General features: G+C 44.1%; 1 protein-coding gene across 1 annotated transcript in view; it reads left to right on the top strand.

The window, feature by feature from the left end:
* The window catches only part of opn5 (opsin 5), an 87,021-nt gene that overhangs the window by 49,184 nt on the left and 15,159 nt on the right, over positions 1 to 22,678 (top strand). Inside the window, exons 5-7 of the mRNA XM_067983788.1 lie at positions 3,171 to 3,418; positions 7,164 to 7,202; positions 13,018 to 13,085. Coding sequence (XP_067839889.1) covers positions 3,171 to 3,418; positions 7,164 to 7,202; positions 13,018 to 13,085 — 355 coding nt within the window. The remainder of the gene's footprint in view (positions 1 to 3,170; positions 3,419 to 7,163; positions 7,203 to 13,017; positions 13,086 to 22,678) is intronic.

Here is a 22,678-nt window from a genome sequence, read left to right as displayed (position 1 = left end):
ACGGAACTGGCGGGATGTCTAACGTATGAAATGATCCCAACCATCCTTTGATAATGTCCACATGGAGAGGTGCAGATGTAAGAAGCACCCCTTCCATTTCTGTCATTAAACAAAAAGGGGCAAAAATCCAAGGCAACTGAGACCCCAAATTCCAGCCTGAACAGCCCACCCTGATTGTGCTGCTGCTGCACTTCACTTCCACCACCCCCAGCCCAGGAAGTTTGTGCCAGGAATTTATACAATGTGATTGATTATGTGCACGTCAATAAAGTTTTTTTAAATGTTCATGAACACAGAACTTTCCCTCATGATGGGTAGATTGTACATGGTCTTTTGAAAGATGAAGATTGTTGGATCTAAAAGTCCTTTCTTGTTCCATACCATCTTTTTCCTAAAATATTTACATTGATACTCAAGGGTGACTTTTTTTTTTATTTGTTCATGGGATGTGGGCGTCGCTGGCAAGGCCAGCATTCATTGCCAATCCCTAAATGCCCTTGAGAAGGCGGTGGTGAGCCGCCTTCTTGAACTGCTGCAGTCCGTGTGGTGAAGGTTCTCCCACAGTGCTGTTAGGAAGGGAGTTCCAGGATTTTGACCCAGCGACGATGAAGGAATGGCGATATATTTCCAAGTCGGGATGGTGTGCGACTTGGAGGGGAACGTGCAGGTGGTGTTGTTCCCATGTGCCTGCTGCCCTTGTCCTTCTAGGTGGTAGAGGTCGCGGGTTTGGGAGGTGCTGTCGAAGAAGCCTTGGCGAGTTGCTGCAGTGCATCCTGTGGATGGTACACACTGCAGCCACAGTGCGCCGGTGGAGAAAGGAGCGAATGTTTAGGGTGGTGGATGGGGTGCCAATTAAGCGGGATGCTTTGTCCTGGATGGTGTTGAGCTTCTTGAGTGTTGTTGGAGCTGCACTTATCCGGGGAAGTGGAGAGTATTCCATCAGACTCCTGACTTGTGCCTTATAGATGGTGGAATGGCTTTGGGGAGTTAGGAGGTGAGTCACTCGCCGCAGAATACCCAGCCTCTGACCTGCTCTTGTAGCCACAGTATTTATGTGGCTGATCCAGTTAAGTTTCTGGTCAATAGTGACCCCCAGGATGATGATGGTGGGGGATTCGGTGATGGTAATGCCGTTGAATGTCAAGGGGAGGTGGTTAGACTCTCTCTTGTTGGAGATGGTCATTGCCTGGCACTTGTCTGGTGCGAATGTTACTCACCACTTATCAGCCCAAGCCTGGATGTTGTCCAGGTCTTGCTGCATGCGGGCACGGACTGCTTCATTATCTGAGGGGTTGCGAATGGAACTGAACACTGTGCAATCATCAGCAAACATCCCCATTTCTGACCATATGATGGAGGGAAGGTCATTGATGAAGCAGCTGAAGATGGTTGGGTCTAGGACACTGCCCTGAGGAACTCCTGCAGCCATGTCCTGGGGCTGAGATGATTGGCCTCCAACAAGCGCTACCATCTTCCTTTGTGCTAAGTATGACTCCAGCCACTGGAGAGTTTTCCCCCTGATTCCCATTGACTTCAATTTTACTAGGGCTCCTTGATGCCACACTCGGTCAAATGCTGCCTTGATGTCAAGTGCAGTCACTCTCACCTCACCTCTGGAATTCAGATCTTTTATCCATGTTTGGACCAAGGCTGTGATGAGGTCTGGAGCGGAGTGGTCCTGGCGGAACCCAAACTGAGCATCGGTGAGCAGGTTATTGGTGAGTAAGTGCTGCTTGATAGCACTGTCGACGACACTTTCCATCACTTTGCTGATGATTGAGAGTAGACTGATGGGACGGTAATTGGCAAGATTGGATTTGTTCTGCTTTTTGTGGACAGGACATACCTGGGCAATTTTCCACATTGTTGGGTAGATGCCAGTATTGTAGCTGTACTGGAACAGTTTGGCTGGAGGCGCGGCTTGTCCTGGAGCACAAGTTTTCAGCACCACAGCCGGGATGTTGACGGGGCCCATAGCCTTTGTTGTATCCAGTGCACTCGACCGTTTCTTGATATCATGTGGAGTGAATCGAGTTGGCTGAAGACTGGCTTCTGTGATGGTGGGGATATCGGGAGAAGACCATTTAATCGGCAGATGGATTTTTACGATAATCCGGTAGTTTCATGGCCACCATACTGATACTAGTTTTTTATTCCAGATTTTATTTAATTAGTTGAATTTAAATTCCCCACTTGCCGTGGCAGGATTTAAACTCATGACTCTGAATTATTAGTCCAGGCCTCTGCATTACTGGTCCATGGAACAACAGAGGTTTAATTTTAATCTACATTAACCACAAGCATATGATACTTGCTGTCTGAGGCACATCTGGAAACAGAAATGTCATCATATAATTTATCACCTGCTTTTAGATATTTCGAAATCTTATTTCCGGTTAATATAGGGAGAAAGTTCATATTAGTGACAACTTTTTCTTGTTTTGTGAAACACATGGTTGTGTCACTTCAGGTTAAACTCACTGATCCACCAAAATCTAATTATTTTCCAGTCACACTAACTGAATTAAAGCACACGGTAGTTCCAATACTTAGTGGTTAAATCAAGCAGAAGGATTTTATATCAAATGTCTGTTACTAATATTGCACAACAAGATTTCAACTGCCTGGGTCCAAATTCCAGATTTCAGCAATTCCGATACCACTTCTGCAACTGAGCATTATATTGTGCAGTCGTTCCTGAGCAGTTTTTCACATTCCATTAAATCTCATAACGTAGTCCGAAAAGGGCCAACCCTGCCATCCCACACTTCCAGCAACATTTGCAGGAATTGCCCGGCAGAAAATCACAGGTCCACAGCCCGTGATTTTTTATCTATTGATTTAAATGAACAGAAATTACAGATGCATGCCTGCAATTACTTACATTGACTCCCTGGTGGAAGAATGGGAGTGCTGAATCAGCCCTTTTAATTCTGACTAGGGATGGAGCAATCTAAAATATTTGGGGCAAAATTTATTCCACCAGGATTCAAAGCCAGGTATTTAGATGTGAACTTGTTGTTCTGATCCATCTCTGTGTCAACCAGTTTCAGCCTCAGTGTTCTGATATTGTTTCCCTCTAAATATTGAATTCTTATTTAAAATTATTGAATTAATATAGTGAATAGCTATGACTGTTAATAAACATGTTTTTCTTCTTTCCACACTAGGTGGCGATGTTAATATGCGCAGGATTCTTGATTGCTTGGACTCCGTATGCTATTGTTTCAGTCTGGTCAGCTTTCAGTACTCCTGACTCGGTGCCAATTAAAGTTTCTTTAGTACCAACCTTGTTTGCAAAGTCAGCAACAATGTATAATCCTATCATATATAAGGCCATTGATTGTAGATGTGACTTTGCAAGGATTTTTGGCTGCTTCAGATCAACACATCCAAAGCCATCATGCAAGGATTCTCGGTAACTATCTCATTGAAAGAACTATCTTTGGACTTATTGGATTTCAATCATATGAATGTCAAAGATAAAAAATATTGAAAATATATAAATTAGTAGTCCCAAAAGACAAATATTATCCCCTTTTATATGTCTTAAAACAATATGAATATTTCATAAGTCAAGAATTGGGAGGATCTTTTTACCCTATTAGTAAATGTGGTACAATTGCTTTCTGACCCAATCGGGTAGATTTTAGCCTTTACCATCCAGATGTTAATCATCACCTAGAGCGGAGCACAGAAAGATACATCTGGCAGATAGAATCACGCGCTGGTAATGTTGAAATTAATGGAAGGAAAATCTGGTGGGTCGGATAGTGAGCGTATTTTACCTTTCTCCACTCAGTCCAAGCAATGGTGGTAAAGATAAAAATCTACCCCAATGTGTTAGAATTTTGATTCATTTATATCTCGATCTAGTACTTTTTAGTGATCAGAATAATATCCATAATATAGAGGGAATGTAGCCTTTGGAAATTAATTAGTGCTACTGCAAACTTGATTTTATGTTATAGTTGACCTTCCATGTATAATATTTTTATATTGTTGACCGGAGGTCACCGGTTACAGTTATTGGCTTAGTACAAGTCAATTCTCTCTTAATTCTCAATTCGCTTTATTAACGTTGTTAGATCATGTACATATAGCTTATATGTCTGGTTAGATATAGGCATGCAGTTTACAGCAGGTTATGCAGTTTTATACCCAAACTAGGATTTAAACGCACACCCACTAGGTTTCTCTGACACTCCCTGAGTGGTCACAGGATAGAAAGGATATTATATTATCCAGAAAGGAGAGCTGACGCTGGCCAGGCATTCCATTCTCTCTCTCTCTCTTGATGTCGCCTCTACGTCCCTGACGTAGTCTCTACTTCCGCGATGGTTAGTCTTTGGAGTTTCGCACACACACTGGCACCAAGCCTGCAATTCTTCAGTCTTATTTCCAAGTCTGTCTTTTCGAATGGTGCTGTCTTTCTCCTGTTGGCTTAGATTTCCTCGAGTGGTCGGTGTCATCCCCTGATTGGCTCTGTTCCAAGGGGTTAGGTAGCATCACCTCATTACTCCTTTTCTAAATAAGGACTGGTGTCTCATCACAGTCCCTTAGTCTCTTAGAAGCGTAGCTAATTCAAACCGGTTCCGGCCAGCTCAGACCAGTGACTGAACTCCAGGTCACTTCAGTTCAAAAGTTAGTCTCTTTGCCTGAGTGTTAGCAATTCGAAATAAACTCTAGTTTTTTTTGCAGTCCCTGGCCAACAATATATTTTATATTGGCTTCATATATCTTAATACGGGAGTAATATCTTTACATTTTTGATACTGGCCCATTAAATCTTCTGTGGGGTAATATTTTTCTGTCCTTTTAATTGGCTCTTTATATCTTCATATGGCAGAGCAATATTTTTGTATTTTTGATATTGATGTTTGGGGCTGGCTTGTCTTCTGTGATCTTGCCCAAAATGGGGTAGGATAGTGGCAGAGATGAAGTAAAATCTGGCAGTAAGGCCTACTGTAGCTTCAACACCTTGACCTGGATTTCCCGCCCCTGCATCAATCAGGACCACCAGTGGCTGCTCCTCCCATGACTGCCGCATGTAAGTAATGGCAAGAGGGTGGGCCCAGGTCTCTAGTGGATTTTCCTGATGTCCGTCCCAGTTACCATCGCTTTTGGAATCGTCACGTGGAAGGCGGTGGTAGGCCCCGGGAAGTGGCAGTAATGGGCTTGAGGTCTCCTAATGGAGGGAAAGAGTCAATCTAGTGACACTTACCTTCCTGTGTAGGCCTTGGTCTTTACTGAGCCCTATTAGGCTGCTGATGCCCTGATCTTCAGAGCTTTTGTTCCCTGTTAAATGCTAGGCCGCCTCTTCTGGCATTCCTGCTGCAATAGGAATTTTGCAGCTGGGAACTGGTGAACTGCCTCTTGGTGGTGGGAATCCTGTCGGAAGCCTACCGTGCATGATTGAGTGGTCCTCAATCCAGGGAAATAGGCCGGGGTTGTCTTACTATCTTACATCAACCAGTTCAGATTATATAAGTATTTACGCCACCAACCTTCTATCAGGATTCGCACAAGCCACTGAGTGAATGAATTAATCCTTTCTTGCCAATTATCCAAGAAGTCAGACAACAAAGTTATGAACTAACAATTGTTTATTAATCGTAGAATCATAGTTAGCAGCACTTATATTTAAATATTGAGCATAAAAATCATTAGTAGATAGGGTTAATTGATGAAATAAATAATAGGTTACAAAGGTAGTTAAGTTCTCTTACAGTAATTCAGCATTAACTACTTGCTGATTATAAATTTACAGTTGAGATCAGTGTCTGAAATGTATAAATTGGTGAGATTAATTTAGGATTAGACTCCTTAAATTACTGACAAATTAACGGCATTAAATAGCTAGTCTATTGATTAGCTTGAAGTATATATGTTTGTAGTTAGCAATGTTTTTAGAACTTATACGACCGCTTTTTATATGATGAACGTTTATAAAACATTGGTTCAGCCACAACTGGAGTATTGTGTCCAGTTCTGGGCACCGCACTTTAGGAAAGATGTGAAGGCCTTAGAGAGGGTGCAGAAAAGATTTACTGTGAATGATTCCAGGGATGAGGTACTTTAGTTGCGTGGATAGACTGGAGGAGCTGGGGTTGCTCTCCTTGGAACAGAGATGGTTGCGAGGAGATTTGATAGAGGTATTCAAAATCATGAAGGGTCTAGACAGAGTAGATAGAGAAACTGTTCCCATTAGCGAAAGGGTCAAGAACCAGAGGACATAGATTTAAGGTGATTGGCAAAATAACCAAAGGTGACATGAGGAAAAACTTTTTTTACAAGCGAGTGGTTATGATCTGGAATGCACTGCCAGGGCAGGTGGTGGAGGCAGATTCAATCATGGCTTTCAAAAGGGAACTGGATAAGTACATGAGAGGAAAAAAATTACAGGGCTATGGGGATAGGGCTGGGGAATGGGACTAACTGGATTGCTCTTGCATAGTGCCGGCACAGACTCGATGAGCTGAATGGCCTCCTTCCATTCCGTAACCTTTCCATGATTCTACGTCCTTTTGAGCTGGCATGGATGAATTGGTTGCCTTGCCTTCCACTGGGAGGATTGTGTTAGCCTTTTGAAATTTCAGAATGATGAACCTCCACCTGTATAGGTGCTAACCATTCCTCGTGGATCCTTTGTTCTTGAATAAATTCACCCTCTGTGTTGGTAACTGTATCTGGACTAGCTGGCTTAAATCTCACCTTCCTTGATCTCAGGGAAATTTATACATCTAAGTAACACTTATATCTGTCTGGTATAGCTGTACAATCTATAACTTTTGTAACCTTTCTCTCTGTGTGTTAGAGATGCACTTTCTGATTTTACAGAGACATCCATCTACAGATACTAGACACAGAACTCTTACAAAGATTACTAAAAGAACTAGAACTAAACTAAGGACTTAAAACTAAGAGAACTAAACACTGAAAACAGAACACTTTAGTGTCAAAAACACTACCGTATTCTTAATTTCTAAAGAAACCATCTCAATTCTATTGACCAATCTGATTGACACATGTTTTAGAAGAGTTCATTCCTTCTGGTGTCAATCACCTTGCAAGGTCCTGTTAGTCTCCCTGATGACCTTAAAATCAATGCAGCACCAGCACCTAGATATACCAGCTCACTCATTTACTCCTTGGCTTCTCAGGTCTTTGCCAACAAAGGAACTCACACAGGTCCAGATAAGGTAGGACATTTTTATATCTCTCTTAACATGCCATCTGTGGGCCTGTGGTCCTGATGACTTGTTTTCTGTTCCCAGTAAGGAATGTTTTGTTTGTGTAAGCCTTCATGGTTTAATTAGTCTTTCCTAGCATTCAGCCTATATACTGACTCCATTTTGAGGACACATTTAAGGCAATTCATAGGTCATTTCTCCTACAATCACCCCCTCCTCAAGAAAAAATGACCCACTCTCAACCCCTCTATACTTATAAACTACCACCGCATCTCTAACTTCCCTTTCCTCTCCAAGGTCCTTGACCATGTTGTTGCCTCCCAGATCTGTGCCCATCTGTACTGTGACTGCCTGTTTGAATCTTTTGTAATCAGGGTTCTGCCCCTCCCACAGCTCTGAACCAGTCCTAACCAAAGTCACAAATTCTCTGAACCAGTCCTAACCAAAGTCACAAATTCTCTGAACCAGTCCTAACCAAAGTCACAAATTCTCTGAACCAGTCCTAACCAAAGTCACAAATTCTCTGAACCAGTCCTAACCAAAGTCACAAATTCTCTGAACCAGTCCTAACCAAAGTCACAAATTCTCTGAACCAGTCCTAACCAAAGTCACAAATTCTCTGAACCAGTCCTAACCAAAGTCACAAATTCTCTGAACCAGTCCTAACCAAAGTCACAAATTCTCTGAACCAGTCCTAACCAAAGTCACAAATTCTCTGAACCAGTCCTAACCAAAGTCACAAATTCTCTGAACCAGTCCTAACCAAAGTCACAAATTCTCTGAACCAGTCCTAACCAAAGTCACAAATTCTCTGAACCAGTCCTAACCAAAGTCACAAATTCTCTGAACCAGTCCTAACCAAAGTCACAAATTCTCTGAACCAGTCCTAACCAAAGTCACAAATTCTCTGAACCAGTCCTAACCAAAGTCACAAATTCTCTGAACCAGTCCTAATCAAAGTCACAAATTCTCTGAACCAGTCCTAACCAAAGTCACAAATTCTCTGAACCAGTCCTAACCAAAGTCACAAATTCTCTGAACCAGTCCTAACCAAAGTCACAAATTCTCTGAACCAGTCCTAACCAAAGTCACAAATTCTCTGAACCAGTCCTAACCAAAGTCACAAATTCTCTGAACCAGTCCTAACCAAAGTCACAAATTCTCTGAACCAGTCCTAACCAAAGTCACAAATTCTCTGAACCAGTCCTAACCAAAGTCACAAATTCTCTGAACCAGTCCTAACCAAAGTCACAAATTCTCTGAACCAGTCCTAATCAAAGTCACAAATTCTCTGAACCAGTCCTAACCAAAGTCACAAATTCTCTGAACCAGTCCTAACCAAAGTCACAAATTCTCTGAACCAGTCCTAACCAAAGTCACAAATTCTCTGAACCAGTCCTAACCAAAGTCACAAATTCTCTGAACCAGTCCTAATCAAAGTCACAAATTCTCTGAACCAGTCCTAACCAACGTCACAAATTCTCTGAACCAGTCCTAATCAAAGTCACAAATGACATTCTTTGTGACTGTGACTATTGTGCATTATCTTTCTTTGACCTCTCTGCAGCCTTTGACATGGTTGACCACACCACCTTCTTCCAATGCCTCTTCTCTGTAAGATTTTGCTTACTTGGTTCCACTCTCACCTCCCTGATCATAGCCAGAGGATCTCTACCAATGGCTACTCTTCTCACCCCATTACTGTGAAATCCAGAGTACCTCAGAGATCCATATTTGGCCCCTTACTTTTCCTCATCCACATGTTGCCCCTTGGAGACATCGGTTACAGACATGGGATCCACTTCCACATGTACACTGAAGACACCCACTTGTACCTCTTCACCACCTCTCTCAACCCCTCCACTGCCTCTGTGCTGTCAGACTGCTTTCCCAACACATGGTTTTGGATGTGCTACAATTTTACCAGCTAAACATTGGGAAGACCAAAGCCACTGCCTTTGGTCATTGCCACTGATGCCATCTTCCTCCACGGTCACTGTCTCAGGCTGAATCAGCCTGATTGCAGCTTTGGAATCCTATTCTGACCCCATTTCCTCTCTATCATAGAGACCACCTACTTCCACCTCTGTAATATCGGCCACATCCAGCCCTACCTCAGCTTATCCGCTACTGAAAACTTCATTCATTCCTTTGTCATCCCCAGACTCAACTAACTGACACCAAATCCAGCACACACATAACTCCCGTCCTTGCCACCGGTCCCCCAGCACATCAAATTTAAAATTTTTATCTTCGTGTTTAAATCCCTTCATGACCTTGCCTCACCGTACACCCTTCAAACTCTCTGTTCTTCTGATTCTAGCCTCTTGTGCTCCCATTTCCCTTCGCCCCCACCATTGGCGGCCATGCCTTCAGCTACTTAGATCCTATGCTCTGTAATTCCCTCCCTACACCCCTTCTGATGTGAATGTGTTTGTAGGGGTAATATTTACTATAATATTTTTGGGTGCAGATGTGTCTGTGTCGAGAACAGGAACTAGAATGGGATAATTGTGAGAATTATTGACAGGTGAGAGGGGGGAGCAATAAACATTCAGCTGCAGAAGACAACAGTGGGGGACTAAAGCAAAGAATGAGACGTAGGGATGGACCAGAGATAGAAGAATAAAGGGTTAAGTCAGAAAATGGGTGTGCTAGGTGAAAAAATGGGAGTGTGAAGGCTGCAACAAGTCAGGAAGAGAGAGGTGGGCTGTCAGGAAGTAGGAATAAGAAGGGTAAATCATTGAGGTGTATCATGCAGACCGGAGGGATGGAGTGAGGCAAGGGTTATAGTTGGGTTAGGTGCTATGTTAGGGATTAATGGAGAGGTAATGAGGTGGAGCTCAGGATATAGGGGTGATGGTATGCTGTAAAGGGGATATCATCAGATTGACTCTGGCGCCTCTTTTTACTCCCATTGTTGGTGTTGCTATTTTTCAGTCCCGCTCCTGGTATTTGACTTTTTAATTGCTACTTTTCTGTTGTTTTTAATCTTATTCTCACATATTGGCTTTCTTTCTGACAGCTCACAGATTGTTAAACCTCCTAACACTCTCCTGCCCAACACTTATATTATTTCAACCTTTTTGTCCGTACATTTCCCTCATCATTCTCTTCATTGTAATGGCTTTAACTCCCTTTTTCATGCTCAGATCTCATTCCACTAGCCTCTTCTGTGCCCACCACCACCATCAGTTTTCAGGAAGTCATTAAATTTCCTTCTGAAACTGTTCAACATTCCTGTCACTCACCCTTTACCACTCACTCATCACCACAATCTTTTTTCCACTCATTACTACGGACCTCTGCACACCCCAACTGTCTCCTTCTCTTATGTTTCATACCTCCTTACCACTTGACGAGAGTTCCCAACCTACTCCCCTCCAACTGTCACAAATCCAACTTCCAAATTCCATTGAAATCACCATAGAAACTGACACTTACATCCCTATCTCAAGATGTAATCATTTCCTATGCCTGTCATAATGTCATTCCACATTTCTACCGCTTGATGGTACCATGGAGCAGTCTCTCTCCCAACTCTGGTACCTTGTTTGTTTTCATTTGATGTGAGGGTATGTTACTTACTAACTAACTTTTGCTTTTTTCAGCCTCCTGCCTCCATTCACTCCTCTGTCCCCAGCACCCCTGACCTTGGTTCCTGATCTCTACCATGGTTTTCTCTTTCCCCTCGCTGAACTCCCTCTGTGGTCCATGGCCCATCCAGTCTCTGCCCTTCACCAGTAACCTGCTTTTGAAGTGAGTCGGTGCAATTCAGTAAAGGGCTTCCTCCTGGTAGAGGGGAAGGCCCTGTTATTTAATACAGTTCCAGTTTTAAGTAACAGCCCTCCCCACTGACACTGGGAAGCCCTTTAAACAATCTCGTCTCCTCCCATTTTGAAAGCAGGTTCCTGGTGAAGGGCAGCAACCAGCTTCTGAATTACAAACAGGTTTCATTCACCAGCAGAGTCCAGTTTAACGTTTTTTTTAAAAACCGAAGCCTGTTATTGAATGGAAAAATTGCCCTCAGGACTTAGCAACTGGGGAGCCTCTGTTATTTATACTCTAAAGGTTTACATGACAGGGTCTTCCTCAAATCTGTAGCTATGAAAAGAATATAATATTCTTGCTGCTCCTACCCCAGGTTCCCATTCCTTCCCACCCCTCACTCTTTCTTTCCTTTTCACTACTACTGCCCTCCTGCATTGAACACACATTCCTTCCCATTGCTCGCCCTTTTACTCTGTCTCCTACTACCTCCAACACTCACATCTCACCTTTACCCTCCCTTCTTTTCACCAGTGCCTTCCCACCCCTCACCCTTTAACTCTGCTACTTTGTCCTGCCCCTAACTGCATCCCTTCTCAACCAACCTTACACATTCACTATCAGAAAATATTACCTGTGCCATATGTCCCTCCCCCCCCCATTGTGGTTGGTAACCCAAAAGATACTTGCGAGCCACTGGCCTACAGCACTGCCCTAGTTCTTCGCCCACCTGGCATCCCTTTGCTCTTTCCCTTTCCCTTCTACCACCTCCTGCTGCATAGGAGTAGGCCATTCAACCCCTTTAGCCTGTTCCACCATTTGATTACGTCAAACGTCCATTCCTTCCCACTGCTTGTCATTTTTATCTCTCTCCTACTGCCTCCTGCTACAAATATCCCAAGCACCCATGTGCCACTGCAATTGCACTTTGCCCCATAACCTTACTGCCTTACTTGCTCTCCTGCTTGCACTTCTTTCACCTTCCACCCTGATCTACTCAGTACTGACTACATTAGCATTCAGGCATGCTGATTTCTCCAGCAAAGCAGCAGTTTTCCAGCAGCTTTGAAAATGTACAGAGAGGCAGAAAGCAGGTATGAGGATGAGAGGCCAGGGAAACGCAATGTCTGGATAGCCCTGTACAGGAGCAGGAAGCCTGGAAGTGGGAGTTGGAGACAGTGGGCCAAGCGAAAGGTGGTGAAAGGGGAGCAAGGTTGTTTTGAGCGTGGGAGGCCAATGCCATTGCACAGGAGAAAGGCAGGTAACCTAGAGAGGAGTAGAGAGGAGGGAGGACAGGTCCAGGAGAAGGAGACAAACGCAAACATCATTTAAAAAGTGCCAAAGTCTCAAAATAAAAAAAAAATCAGAAGGTTAAAATCTGTAGAAAGTTAAAAAAAAATCATCTGGAAGAAGAAAAACAAGATGGCGATGGAATTGGGAGAGACTTCAGAAAATTGAAAATGACTCCACAAAGCCATTGGGTGGCCAGAGCATGCAACTACAGTGTTACAGCAACTGTTTATACACAGGGATTCAATTAGAAATTATTACATAGGCAGTTTCAGTGTTGTATATTGACATAAAAATGTGTCAAAATTCATGACAACAGGAAGCAGTTGAAAAGGAAGTGTGTGCGCACACAAGATTTTTAATATATAGATTATGATAAGCCATTTTTTGTTTGTTTATTCCCATTTTTTTGAGTATTTCAGTTTAACCGGTGAGTGCTTGTGATTTTATTGGAGAAATTTGGTAGGATGAAGTACTGAGTTCGAAATTATGAAAGAGATGAATTGACAGATGAACTCAGAAAAGTGCCTGGTAATAATTCATTGCTTCTATTGATGTTCAGCTCCCTCACTGTGAAGCTCAGCAACTCCTTCCAATTAATTTGCCCAATTATGTCATCTGACTCACAAGTTAAGAAAAATTATTCAAAAAAATCTGAAATAATAAAGAAGTAATGCTAAAATTAATCATAATTCATTGTAATCATTTGATTGTTGAAAGTTATATTGCCTTAAAGAATCCTTTGGGTAAATTATTTTTATTCTAGGTTTATGCTGCTGAAACATGGGGTTGCTCTCCTTGGAACAGAGATGGCTGTGAGGAGATCCGATAGAGGTATTCAAAATCATAAAGGATCTAGACAGAGTAGATAGAGAGAAACTGTTCCCATTGGCGGAAGGGTCAAGAACCAGAGCACATAGATTTAAGGTGATTGGCAAAAGAACCAAAGGTGACATGAGGAAAAAATGTTTTACAAAAAAAATTGCAGGGCTACAGGGATAGGGTGGGGGAGTGGAACTAGCTGGATTGCTCTTTTATACAGCCGGCACGGACTCGATGGGCTGAATGGCCTCCTTCCATGCTTTAACCTTTCTATGATTCTCTGACATCTTCTTATGGTCAAAACAGTAAGGTTCCTTCCCTGACTCATTTTCATCAGATGGAGAGTTTAGACAATTTATATTTAGTGTGCAATTTATAAATGTAGCTAAATAAATACAAGTCATCCAATATACTAGCACAAATGCTCAGTTTCCTTTATCTAGGTCATGTAGATATTTCAATACATTTATGGAACCCGAGCTCAGAGGTAGCTTTTTTCTGTCTGTAATAGACAAACCTTGAGAATTAACAGTGATCAAGTAAGATTCACAAGGGCTCTGGATTTCCTTGGGACCTGAGGCAGAGTGCTAGTGTAAAAGGGGCAGGAGAGGACAAGCAGGGGTGGGAAATGTGGTGGGACCTGATAACTTTGGGTGTCCACCCTGAAGAGCAGACCTTGGGAATTTCCTCTGGGGGCAAGAGCAGGGGCAGGCATTCAACAGAGTGGAGTGGTATAAATGGTGCTCACAGGAGTGTTCCACACTAGGGTCATGGCCTGGAACAGTCCAGAAAATAAATTTCTGCCCCATTGAAATCGCCCTCTTACAAAGGGAGCTGATATGAAGTTTGTTCACAATATAAAGCTGAATCTACCAGTTTTGCCCTCAAGTGGCTGGTAAGTGCCATATTTCCTGCCCCTCCCCTCCCCCTCTTGCAGGCACCTCCGCCACACTAATACTGGCATGGGTGCCCACTAATATTATGCAAATGATCTGACCCTGGAAACTCTGGTGTGGTCATGCTCCCATGGTAACCAACGAGATGCGATTCCTGCTCCGCTATAGTTACAGGGGAGTGGGATCGCTGATTTTCAGACCTAGAAATTTTTTTAAAAACCCTCTCTTAATCCTGAAAAGTTGCTGGAATGAGTCCACACAGCTGTAAGATCCAATTGTGCAGACTGGTCAACTCTGCAGTTCTAATTTCTGTTCTTTATCACAAGAACCAACTTGTGAGATCAACTGGGCCTGAAAATTCAGAATAAAAATTTGAAGCATAGAGCGGAAAAGTTGAATATTCCTTTCTGAATCATAATAAATACTAGGTGGCACATTTACTTGGTATAAATAATTATTTTTGAAGATCTTATGTCAGCTACAAGCAGATTGGAGTTACCAATTTCTGACAGGTCTACAATGTTGGAAATGGGTTTGTAAATGTGCTTAGAAAATGACAAGGCTCGGAATTTCCTGGATTAGCATAACCAGCAATTTACGCTGATGATTACACCGGCCTCATGCGCCAATCCTGCCAACGGCAACATATTCTGAAGTTTCCTGGAAATCTCATTAGCATACCCTCACATGATACAAACCCCGATCTCGGAAATGGAGAAAGTAATAATGGATCCCAGGGAATGTCAGCAGCAGAATAAAAGGGTGAGAAGAAACATCATTCTGCAGGCTCAGGTTTTGAGCTGGTAGGTAAGTGCAGCATGGTTTTGTCTTCTCAGTTTTATTTGAAAAAACATTTTAAAAGTTGTTTGCAGTGTCTCAGGAGCATCTCCATTGTCATAGAGATGTTGTCCGAGGAAGATAACTCAGCCAGGAAGAGGGCCGGCAATTTCCAGGAGGGAGACCTGCAGGCCCTTTTGGAAGAGATTGAGCTGAGGAGGGACAGGCTGCTCGGGAACAGAAAGGCCAAGCCGCCCATAAAGTGAGCCAGGGTGCCTGAAGGGAAGATGCACTGGCTCTCAGTGTGAGTTCTGTGAACCCACAGACCCCAGAACAGTGTGGCAAAAAATGTAAGCTGGCCAGGTAAGACAACAAAAACAACAACGATTTGCATTTATATACTGCCTTTAACTAAGTAAAACGTCCCAAGGGACTTCACAGGAGCGTTATCAGCCAAAATATTGACACTGAGTCACTTAAGGAGATATTAGGAATGCCCTCTCAAAGGTTGGTCGAAGAGGTAGATTTTAAGGCGCGTCTTAAAGGAGGAGAGAGAGGTGGAGTGGTTTAGAGATGGAATTTCAGAGCCTAGAGCCCAGGCAAGTGAAAGCACGACCACCAATGAAGGGCGAAGGAAATCGGGGATGGACAAGAGGCCAGAATTGGAGGAACATAGAGTTCTCAGAGGGCTGTAGGGCTGAAGAAGGTTACAGAGATAGGGAGAGGCGAGGCCATGGAGGGATTTGAAAACAACGATGAGAATTTTACATTTGAGGCGTTGCTGCACTTGGAGCCAGTGTAGGTCATTGAGCACAGGGGTGATGGGTGAATGGAACTTGATGCGAGATAGGATACGGGCAGCAGAGTTTTGGAAAAGTTGAAGTTTACGGAGGGTGGAAGATGGGAGGCCGGCTGGGAGAGCATTGGAGGTAACAAAAGCATGGATGAGGGTTTCAGCAGCAGATGGGCTGAGGCAGGAGTGAGATGGGGGGTATTACGGAGGTGGAAGTTGGCGGTCACCATGTTCTCCTTTTCTTCTGGTGGACAGACTTGGTCATATTGGCAATTTTACAATTTTCCCTGAACAACAGCTGCCTAAAAGGTGATAGTCTTTAAGGGCAGCCTAGTGCTGGGCAGCTGTCTCACACAGAGTGCAAACAATGGGCAGAATGTGTTAGCTGTTTCTGTTTAATCCAGAAGACACCTAGCACCTTGGTGTTGAGAGGCCCCTTTAATCTGTTTTGGTCAGGTAGAGAAGTTTTTTAAAGTGGTACGCTGAAACCATGAAGTCAATCAGGCAGCAATGGAACTGCAAGGGAAAACCTGGCTCACGATCATATCAATCATCCAATCCTGTAGTATGTATGTCTGCAGAGCCCCCTAATAATACACTAAGGACTAGCACACCCCCAAACAGGCTGGCAACTTGACACCTGCTCTTCTTGCACATTGAGTCTGTGAACTGTTAGCCTCACTCACCATCTCTTTTGTCTGTTCAGAGCAAGTTAGCGGATTATGCACTGGAGAGGATAAACATGGCGGGGGGGGTGTACCCCATTCCTGTGAACCCTGAGCCCATACAAGGAGAAGGCCCTCGGGCTCCTGGCCTGCTGTGCAGCGTTGTCCGTGACCCGAGTCGAGGTTCAGCTGCAGAGAGGTAACTTCATACTCACCTGGACTCGCTTCACAGCAGCACTCGGCACCAGAACATGGACTTAATCTCACACGCTCCTGAGATGGAGATGGCAACCCATGAGGGAACTACAGACCAATTAGCCTGACATCAGTCGGCAGGAAAATGCTGGAATCTATTATTAAGGAAGTGGTAAAAGGGCACTTAGAAAATCATAAAATGATTAGGCTGTGTCAACACGGTTTTTTGAAAGGGAACATACGAACATGTGAATTAAGAGCAGGAGTGTAGGCCCTTCAGCCCCTCGAGCCTGCTCTGCCATTTGATAAGATCATGGCTGATCTGATTGTGACCTCAACCCTACTTTCCCGTCTACCTCCTATAACCTTTGACTCCTTTGTTAATCAGGAATCTATCTAACTCAGCCTTAAAAATATTCAATGACCCTGCCTCCACCGCTCTCTGGGGAAGGGAGTTCCACAGACTCACGACCCTCTGAGAGAAAACATTTCTCCTCATCTCTGTCTTAAATGTAAGGAATCTTACAACACCAGGTTATAGTCCAACTGTTTTATTTAAAAATCACAAGCTTTCGGAGGCTTTCTCCTTCGTCAGGTGAGCGAGTGTGGGATTCCATGGAAGATTACCGCATTTAGATTCAGAGAACAATACCTGGTGATTACAGGTACTGTAATCACCAGGTATTGTTCTCTGAATGTAAATGCGGTAACCTTCTATGGAATCCCACACACGCTCACCTGACGAAGGAGAAAGCCTCTGAAAGCTTGTGATTTTTAAATAAAACAGTTGGACTATAACCTGGTGTTGTAAGATTCCTTACATTTGTCAACCCCAATCCATCACCGGCATCTCCACATCCTGTCTTAAATGGGAGACCCCTTATTTTTAAACTGCGTCCCCTAGTTCTAGTCTCTCCCACAAGGGGAAACATCCTCTCAGCATCTACCCCTTCTAGTCCCCTCAGGATCTTATATGTTTCAATAAGATCACCTCATTCTTCTAAACTCCAGGCCCAACTTGTCCAACCTTTCCTCATAAGATAACCCCCCATCCCAGGAATCAGTCGAGTGAACCTTCTCTGAACTGCTTCTAAAGCAATTATGTCCTTCCTTAAATAAAGAAACCAAAACTGCAAACAGTATTCTAGATGTGGTCTCACCAATACCCTGTACAACTGTAGCAAAACATCTCTACTTTTATATTCCATTCCCCTTGCAATAAATGACAACATTCCACTTGCCTTCCTAATCACTTGCTGTACCTGCATACTAACTTTTTGTGATTCATGTACTAGGACACCCAGATCCCTCTGTACCTCAGAGTTCTGCAATCTCCATTTAAATAATATACTGCTTTTCTATTCCTCCTGCCAAAGTGGACAAGTTCACCATTTTCCCACATTATACTCCATCTGCCAAATTTTTGCCCACTCACTTAACCTATCTATATCCCTTTGCAGACTCCTTATGTCCTCTTCACAACTTACTTTCCTGCCTACCTTTGTGTCATCAGCAAATTTAGCAACCATACATTCGATCCCTTCCTCCAAGTCATTGATATAGATTGTAAATAGTTGAGGCCCAACTACTGATCCCTGTGGCACTCCACTCATTATATCTTGCCAACCTGAAAATGACCCATTTATGCCTACCCTCTGTTTCCTGTTAGCTAACCAATCCTTCATCCATGCTAATATGTTACCCCCTACACCATGAGCTCTTATTTTGTGTAGTAGCCTTTGATGTGACAACTTGTCAAAAGCCTTCTAGAAATCTAGGTACACCACATCCACAGGATCTCCTTTATCCACGTTGCTTGTTATTTCCTCAAAGAACTCTAATAAATTAGTCAAACACAATTTCCCTTTCACAAAGCCGTGTTGACACTGCCTGATTGCATTGAGATTTTCTAAGTGCCTTACTATAACCTCCTTAATAATAGATTCTAGCATTTTCCCTATGACAGATGTTAAGCTAACTGGCCTGTAGTGAAAATTGTGTTTGACAAATTTATTAGAGTTTTTTGAGGATGTAACTAGCAGGGTAGATAAAGGGGAACCATTGGATGTAGTATATTTGGATTTTCAAAAGGCATTCGATAAGATGCCACATGAAAGGATGTTTAGCATGGTAAGGACTCATGGAGTTGGGGGTAATATATTAGCATGGTTAGAGGATTGGTCAATGGACAGAAAACAGAGTGTAGGGATGAACGGGTCATTTTCAGTTTGTCAGGCTGTAACTAGTGGGGTGCCGCAAGGATCAGTGTTTGGGCCTCAGCTGTTTACAATCTATATTAAAGACTTAGATGAAGGAACCGAGTGTAATGTATCCAAGTTTGCTGACGATACAAAGCTAGGTGGGAAAGTAAGCTGTGCGGAGGACACAAAGAGTCTGCAAAGGGATATAGACAGGTTAAGTGAGTGGCCAAGAAGGTGGCAGATGGAGTATAATGTGGGGAAATGTGAAGTTATTCACTTTGGTAGGAAAAATAGAAAAACAGAATATTTTTTAAATGTTGGTGTTCAGAGAGATTTGGGTGTCTTCGTACAAGAAACACAAAAAGTTAGCATGCAGGTACAGCAAGCTATTAGGAAGGCAAATGGCATGATCGCCTTTATTGCAAGGGGGTTGGAATACAAGAGTAAGGAAGTCTTGCTACAATTGTACAGGGTTTTGGTGAGACCTCACCTGAAGTACTGTGCACAGTTTGGTCTCCTTATCTAAGGAAGGATATACTTGCCTTAGAGGCGGTGCAACGAAGGTTCATTGGATTGATTCCTGGGATGAGAGGGTTGTCCTATGAGGAGAGATTGAGTAGAATGGGCCTATGCACTCTGGAGTTTAGAAGAATGAGAGGTGATCTCATTGAAACATACAAGATTCTGAAGGGGCTTGACAGGGTAGATGCTGGGAGATTGTCTCCCCTGGCTGGAGAGTCTAGAACTAGAGGGCATAGTCTCAGGATAATGGGTCGGCAATTTAAGACTGAAAAGAGGAGGAATTTCTTCACTCAGAGGATTGTGAATCTTTGGAATTCTCTACCCCAGAGGGCTGCGGATGCTGAATCATTGAATATGTTCAAGGCTGAGCTAGGTAGATTTTTGGACTCTAGGGGAATAAAGGGATATGGGGATCGGGCAGGAAAGTGGAGTTGAGGTCGAAGATCAGCCATGATCTGATTGAATGGCGGTGCAGGCTCGCGGGGCCGTATGGCCTACTCCTGCTCTTATTTCTTATGTTCTTATGTAGGTTATGCTCAACCATTCTAAACCAGTGTCATCTTCTTCCCACAGATCTAGCAAAGGCGAAGCACCCAGTGCTGGAGGTGTGAGAGTATGAGGAACTGGAGCAGGAGAGAAGGAAGTGGAGGTCACAGAAAAGGACGAGGAGGAGATGGAACAAATGGAGGAGGAAGTGGAGGACACACAGGAAGATGAGGAGGAGGAGCAGCTACAGAGGGAAATGGAGAAAGGTGCCCGTGCCTTCTCAACCTCGCACACAACCGTGAGGGTGTCAATGTGGAGGGATTGAGAGAGCCGAGCCCCTCTCATTCTCTAGCTGCGCTACCTCCTTGCCATCTCCAGGCCATGACTCAGCAGCAAAGTCATCCTCTTCTCCTGTCGCAGGCACAACCCTGGACACCAGCATCCAGGGCCAACCATTAAGATGAAGCGCAGTAAGTGAACCTGCTGATTCAGACAGTTGGGGGGGACCAGTGGGAGTCAGATTGGAGGATGGAATGATGTGTCCGCTTCTCCTCCGGGAGCATCACAAGCACATGCCTGCATTGGGGATCATCACCAATCAGTTGCACCAGTTCCCAGGCAGGAGAATCCTGCGATTTATGACAGAATTGGGGGACAGATGGGAGGGCATGATAAATTGTGCCTTCCAGTCTCTAACTCAAGCGGTCACTCAGAGCCTGCAGAATGTTGCTGCAGCCAATGGCCCTGAGCATTCAGCTGATGCCAGCGCCCATAGATCCAGTGCCCTTTGGGACAGTGTCGATCGTAGTCCAAGCAACAGAAGTTGCTAATTGTCAGGATAAGCACATCAGAAATAGGAGCAGGAGTAGGCCAGACGACCCCTCGAACCTGCTCCGCCATTCAATAAGATTGTGGCTGATCTTTGACCTCAACTTCACGTCCCCATATCCCTTGATTCCCTTAGAGCCAAAAATCTATCTATCTCAGCCTTGAACATATTCAACAACTCAGCACCTACAGCCCTCTGGGGTAGAGAATTCCAAAGATTTATAACCGTCTGAGTGAAGAAATTCCTCCTCATCTCAATCCTAAATGGCCGACCCCTTGACCTGAGACTATGCCCCTTAGTTCTGGACTCTCCAGCCAGGGTAAACAGCCTCTCAGCATCTACCCTGTCAAGCCCAAATACTGATCCTTGTGGCATCCCACTAGGATGGCAGAACTGCGCAGAGCTCTGACCTCCTCCTCCCCACAGGGATCCATGCCAGTGGCTCCTTGTAGCCGAGACCCGGCTGCTAAGGAGATCCCTCTAGCAATGTACCCAGCAGCATCTCCACTCCAGAAGACAGCTGCCATGTGTAGAAGTACGCCTGAGCCCCTAACCCCTGCAGTCTCGCATCAGCAGCCCCCCTTCCCAACTCCCTGATCCCAATAAGACTCAGGCACGGCAGCAGGATATTCGGCCGAAAGGCTTGTCTCAGTCGAGGGGGAAGCGTGGTGCGGTGATTAGGGTGAGCACCTGCTTGCTGAGTCCACTTCCTCCTGCTCTTTCTCAACCTCGGGCTGCTTTGCACTGTAACTAATAGACCAGTTTACTGTTAACTGTTTCCGTATTTGAGTTGCTGACTCGGGCCTGTTTGTTTTTGGCTGTACTGTAAGTGTTTCCTTTTGCTCTTCGACTGTTGCGCTGAATATGTTTGTTTAAGACAGTTGCACAATTCTTTTGTGAAATCTGCAATTACTGTGAGCAGTTTGATAATTAGTCTGTTTTAAGTCATTGATGCAGCCCAGTTTGTCTAAAAACATGACTTAAAAAGTTTTAACACAAAAAAGTTTTTACTGTAACAATATTTTCAATGGCTTGGAACTTAACTAGCTTTGAATTGTATATCTGATGCCGGCCTTTTATCAATGGCCCTATCTTTATAGAGGGCCACAAAGAACTAAAATGGAAAATGTTTACAACTAGTACAGAACGTAAGAACTAAGATAGTATACCCTCTGCTCTGCGATGTAGAAGAGTTTGAACCTCACCATCAGCATTCCCTATTTGAGAGTTTCTTTTTCTGAGCCATGTTTGACTCTTCACAAAAGTTCCATTGTTTCCTACTTTGTCTGGTCTCTCAGTTCACTTTCCCTTGGGAGGGGGGAGGGGTTCTAAAGTTGGGGGAAATCATTCACTGAACAGCTGTGCTATGAGCTGCCCTTCTGACCTCGCCAGCAGCTCTAAGTGTTGACTCCTCCGACTGGTCTTCGCCTTGGCTCCAGGATGTCATGGTTGGCATCCTTTGGTTCCACAGGCTCCCCAGCCACCATGTCCAAGATGAGCCCTTCCTGCAGAGCGAAATCGTGTAGTGCACAGTAGGCTACCACAATCCTCGTCACCCTGTCCAATGGATACTAAAGGATGCCTCCCAAACTGTCCAGGCACCTGAAGTGGACTTTTAGGACTCCGATGGGTCTTTCCACCACCAGCTGCATCGTTGAATTTGCCCAATTGAAGCGTTCTTCTGCTGTGTTGTGGGTGATTTGAAAAGGTGCCACAAATCATGGTTTTAGGGGGTGTGCCTTATCCCCTCAAATCCACCTGTCAATTTAGCATTGCCTGCTGAACAATTCGGTGATGGCGGAATGCTGCAGAATGAAGGCCTCGTGGATCTTCCTGGATGTTCTGCATTCATGTGAAGAACCCTTTGAAGGGCATCACTGACAATATGGACATTTAACAAGTGGAAGCTTTTTCTATTCATGAATGAGATAGCGTCATCAGCTGGAGCTTTGAACACCACCTGCATTCCATGGATGGTCCCCTGCACTCTGGGGAAGCCACTGAGCTGGTAGAAGTTGTTGGCTCTGTCATTTTGCTCCATAGGTGACATTCCATATTGAATAAAGTCAGATGCCCTTCAGTACAGGGTGGATGTGACTTGTCAAATGCAGGCCTTGACAGCTCCCTGACTGACACTGCACAGATCATCAGTGGATGCTTGGAACGATCCCGATCCATTGAAATTAAGGGCGTGGTTTTCTTCATCTCCACCGATAAGGCCCTGCGTGAAGTGGACCCCAG

Source organism: Heptranchias perlo, chromosome 5 (assembly GCF_035084215.1).
Source record: "Heptranchias perlo isolate sHepPer1 chromosome 5, sHepPer1.hap1, whole genome shotgun sequence".
In the NCBI taxonomy this organism is placed as follows: Eukaryota; Metazoa; Chordata; class Chondrichthyes; order Hexanchiformes; family Hexanchidae; genus Heptranchias; species Heptranchias perlo.
The sequence above is the reverse complement of the archived record's forward strand: the minus strand, read 5'-3'. Positions and strand labels throughout refer to the sequence as shown.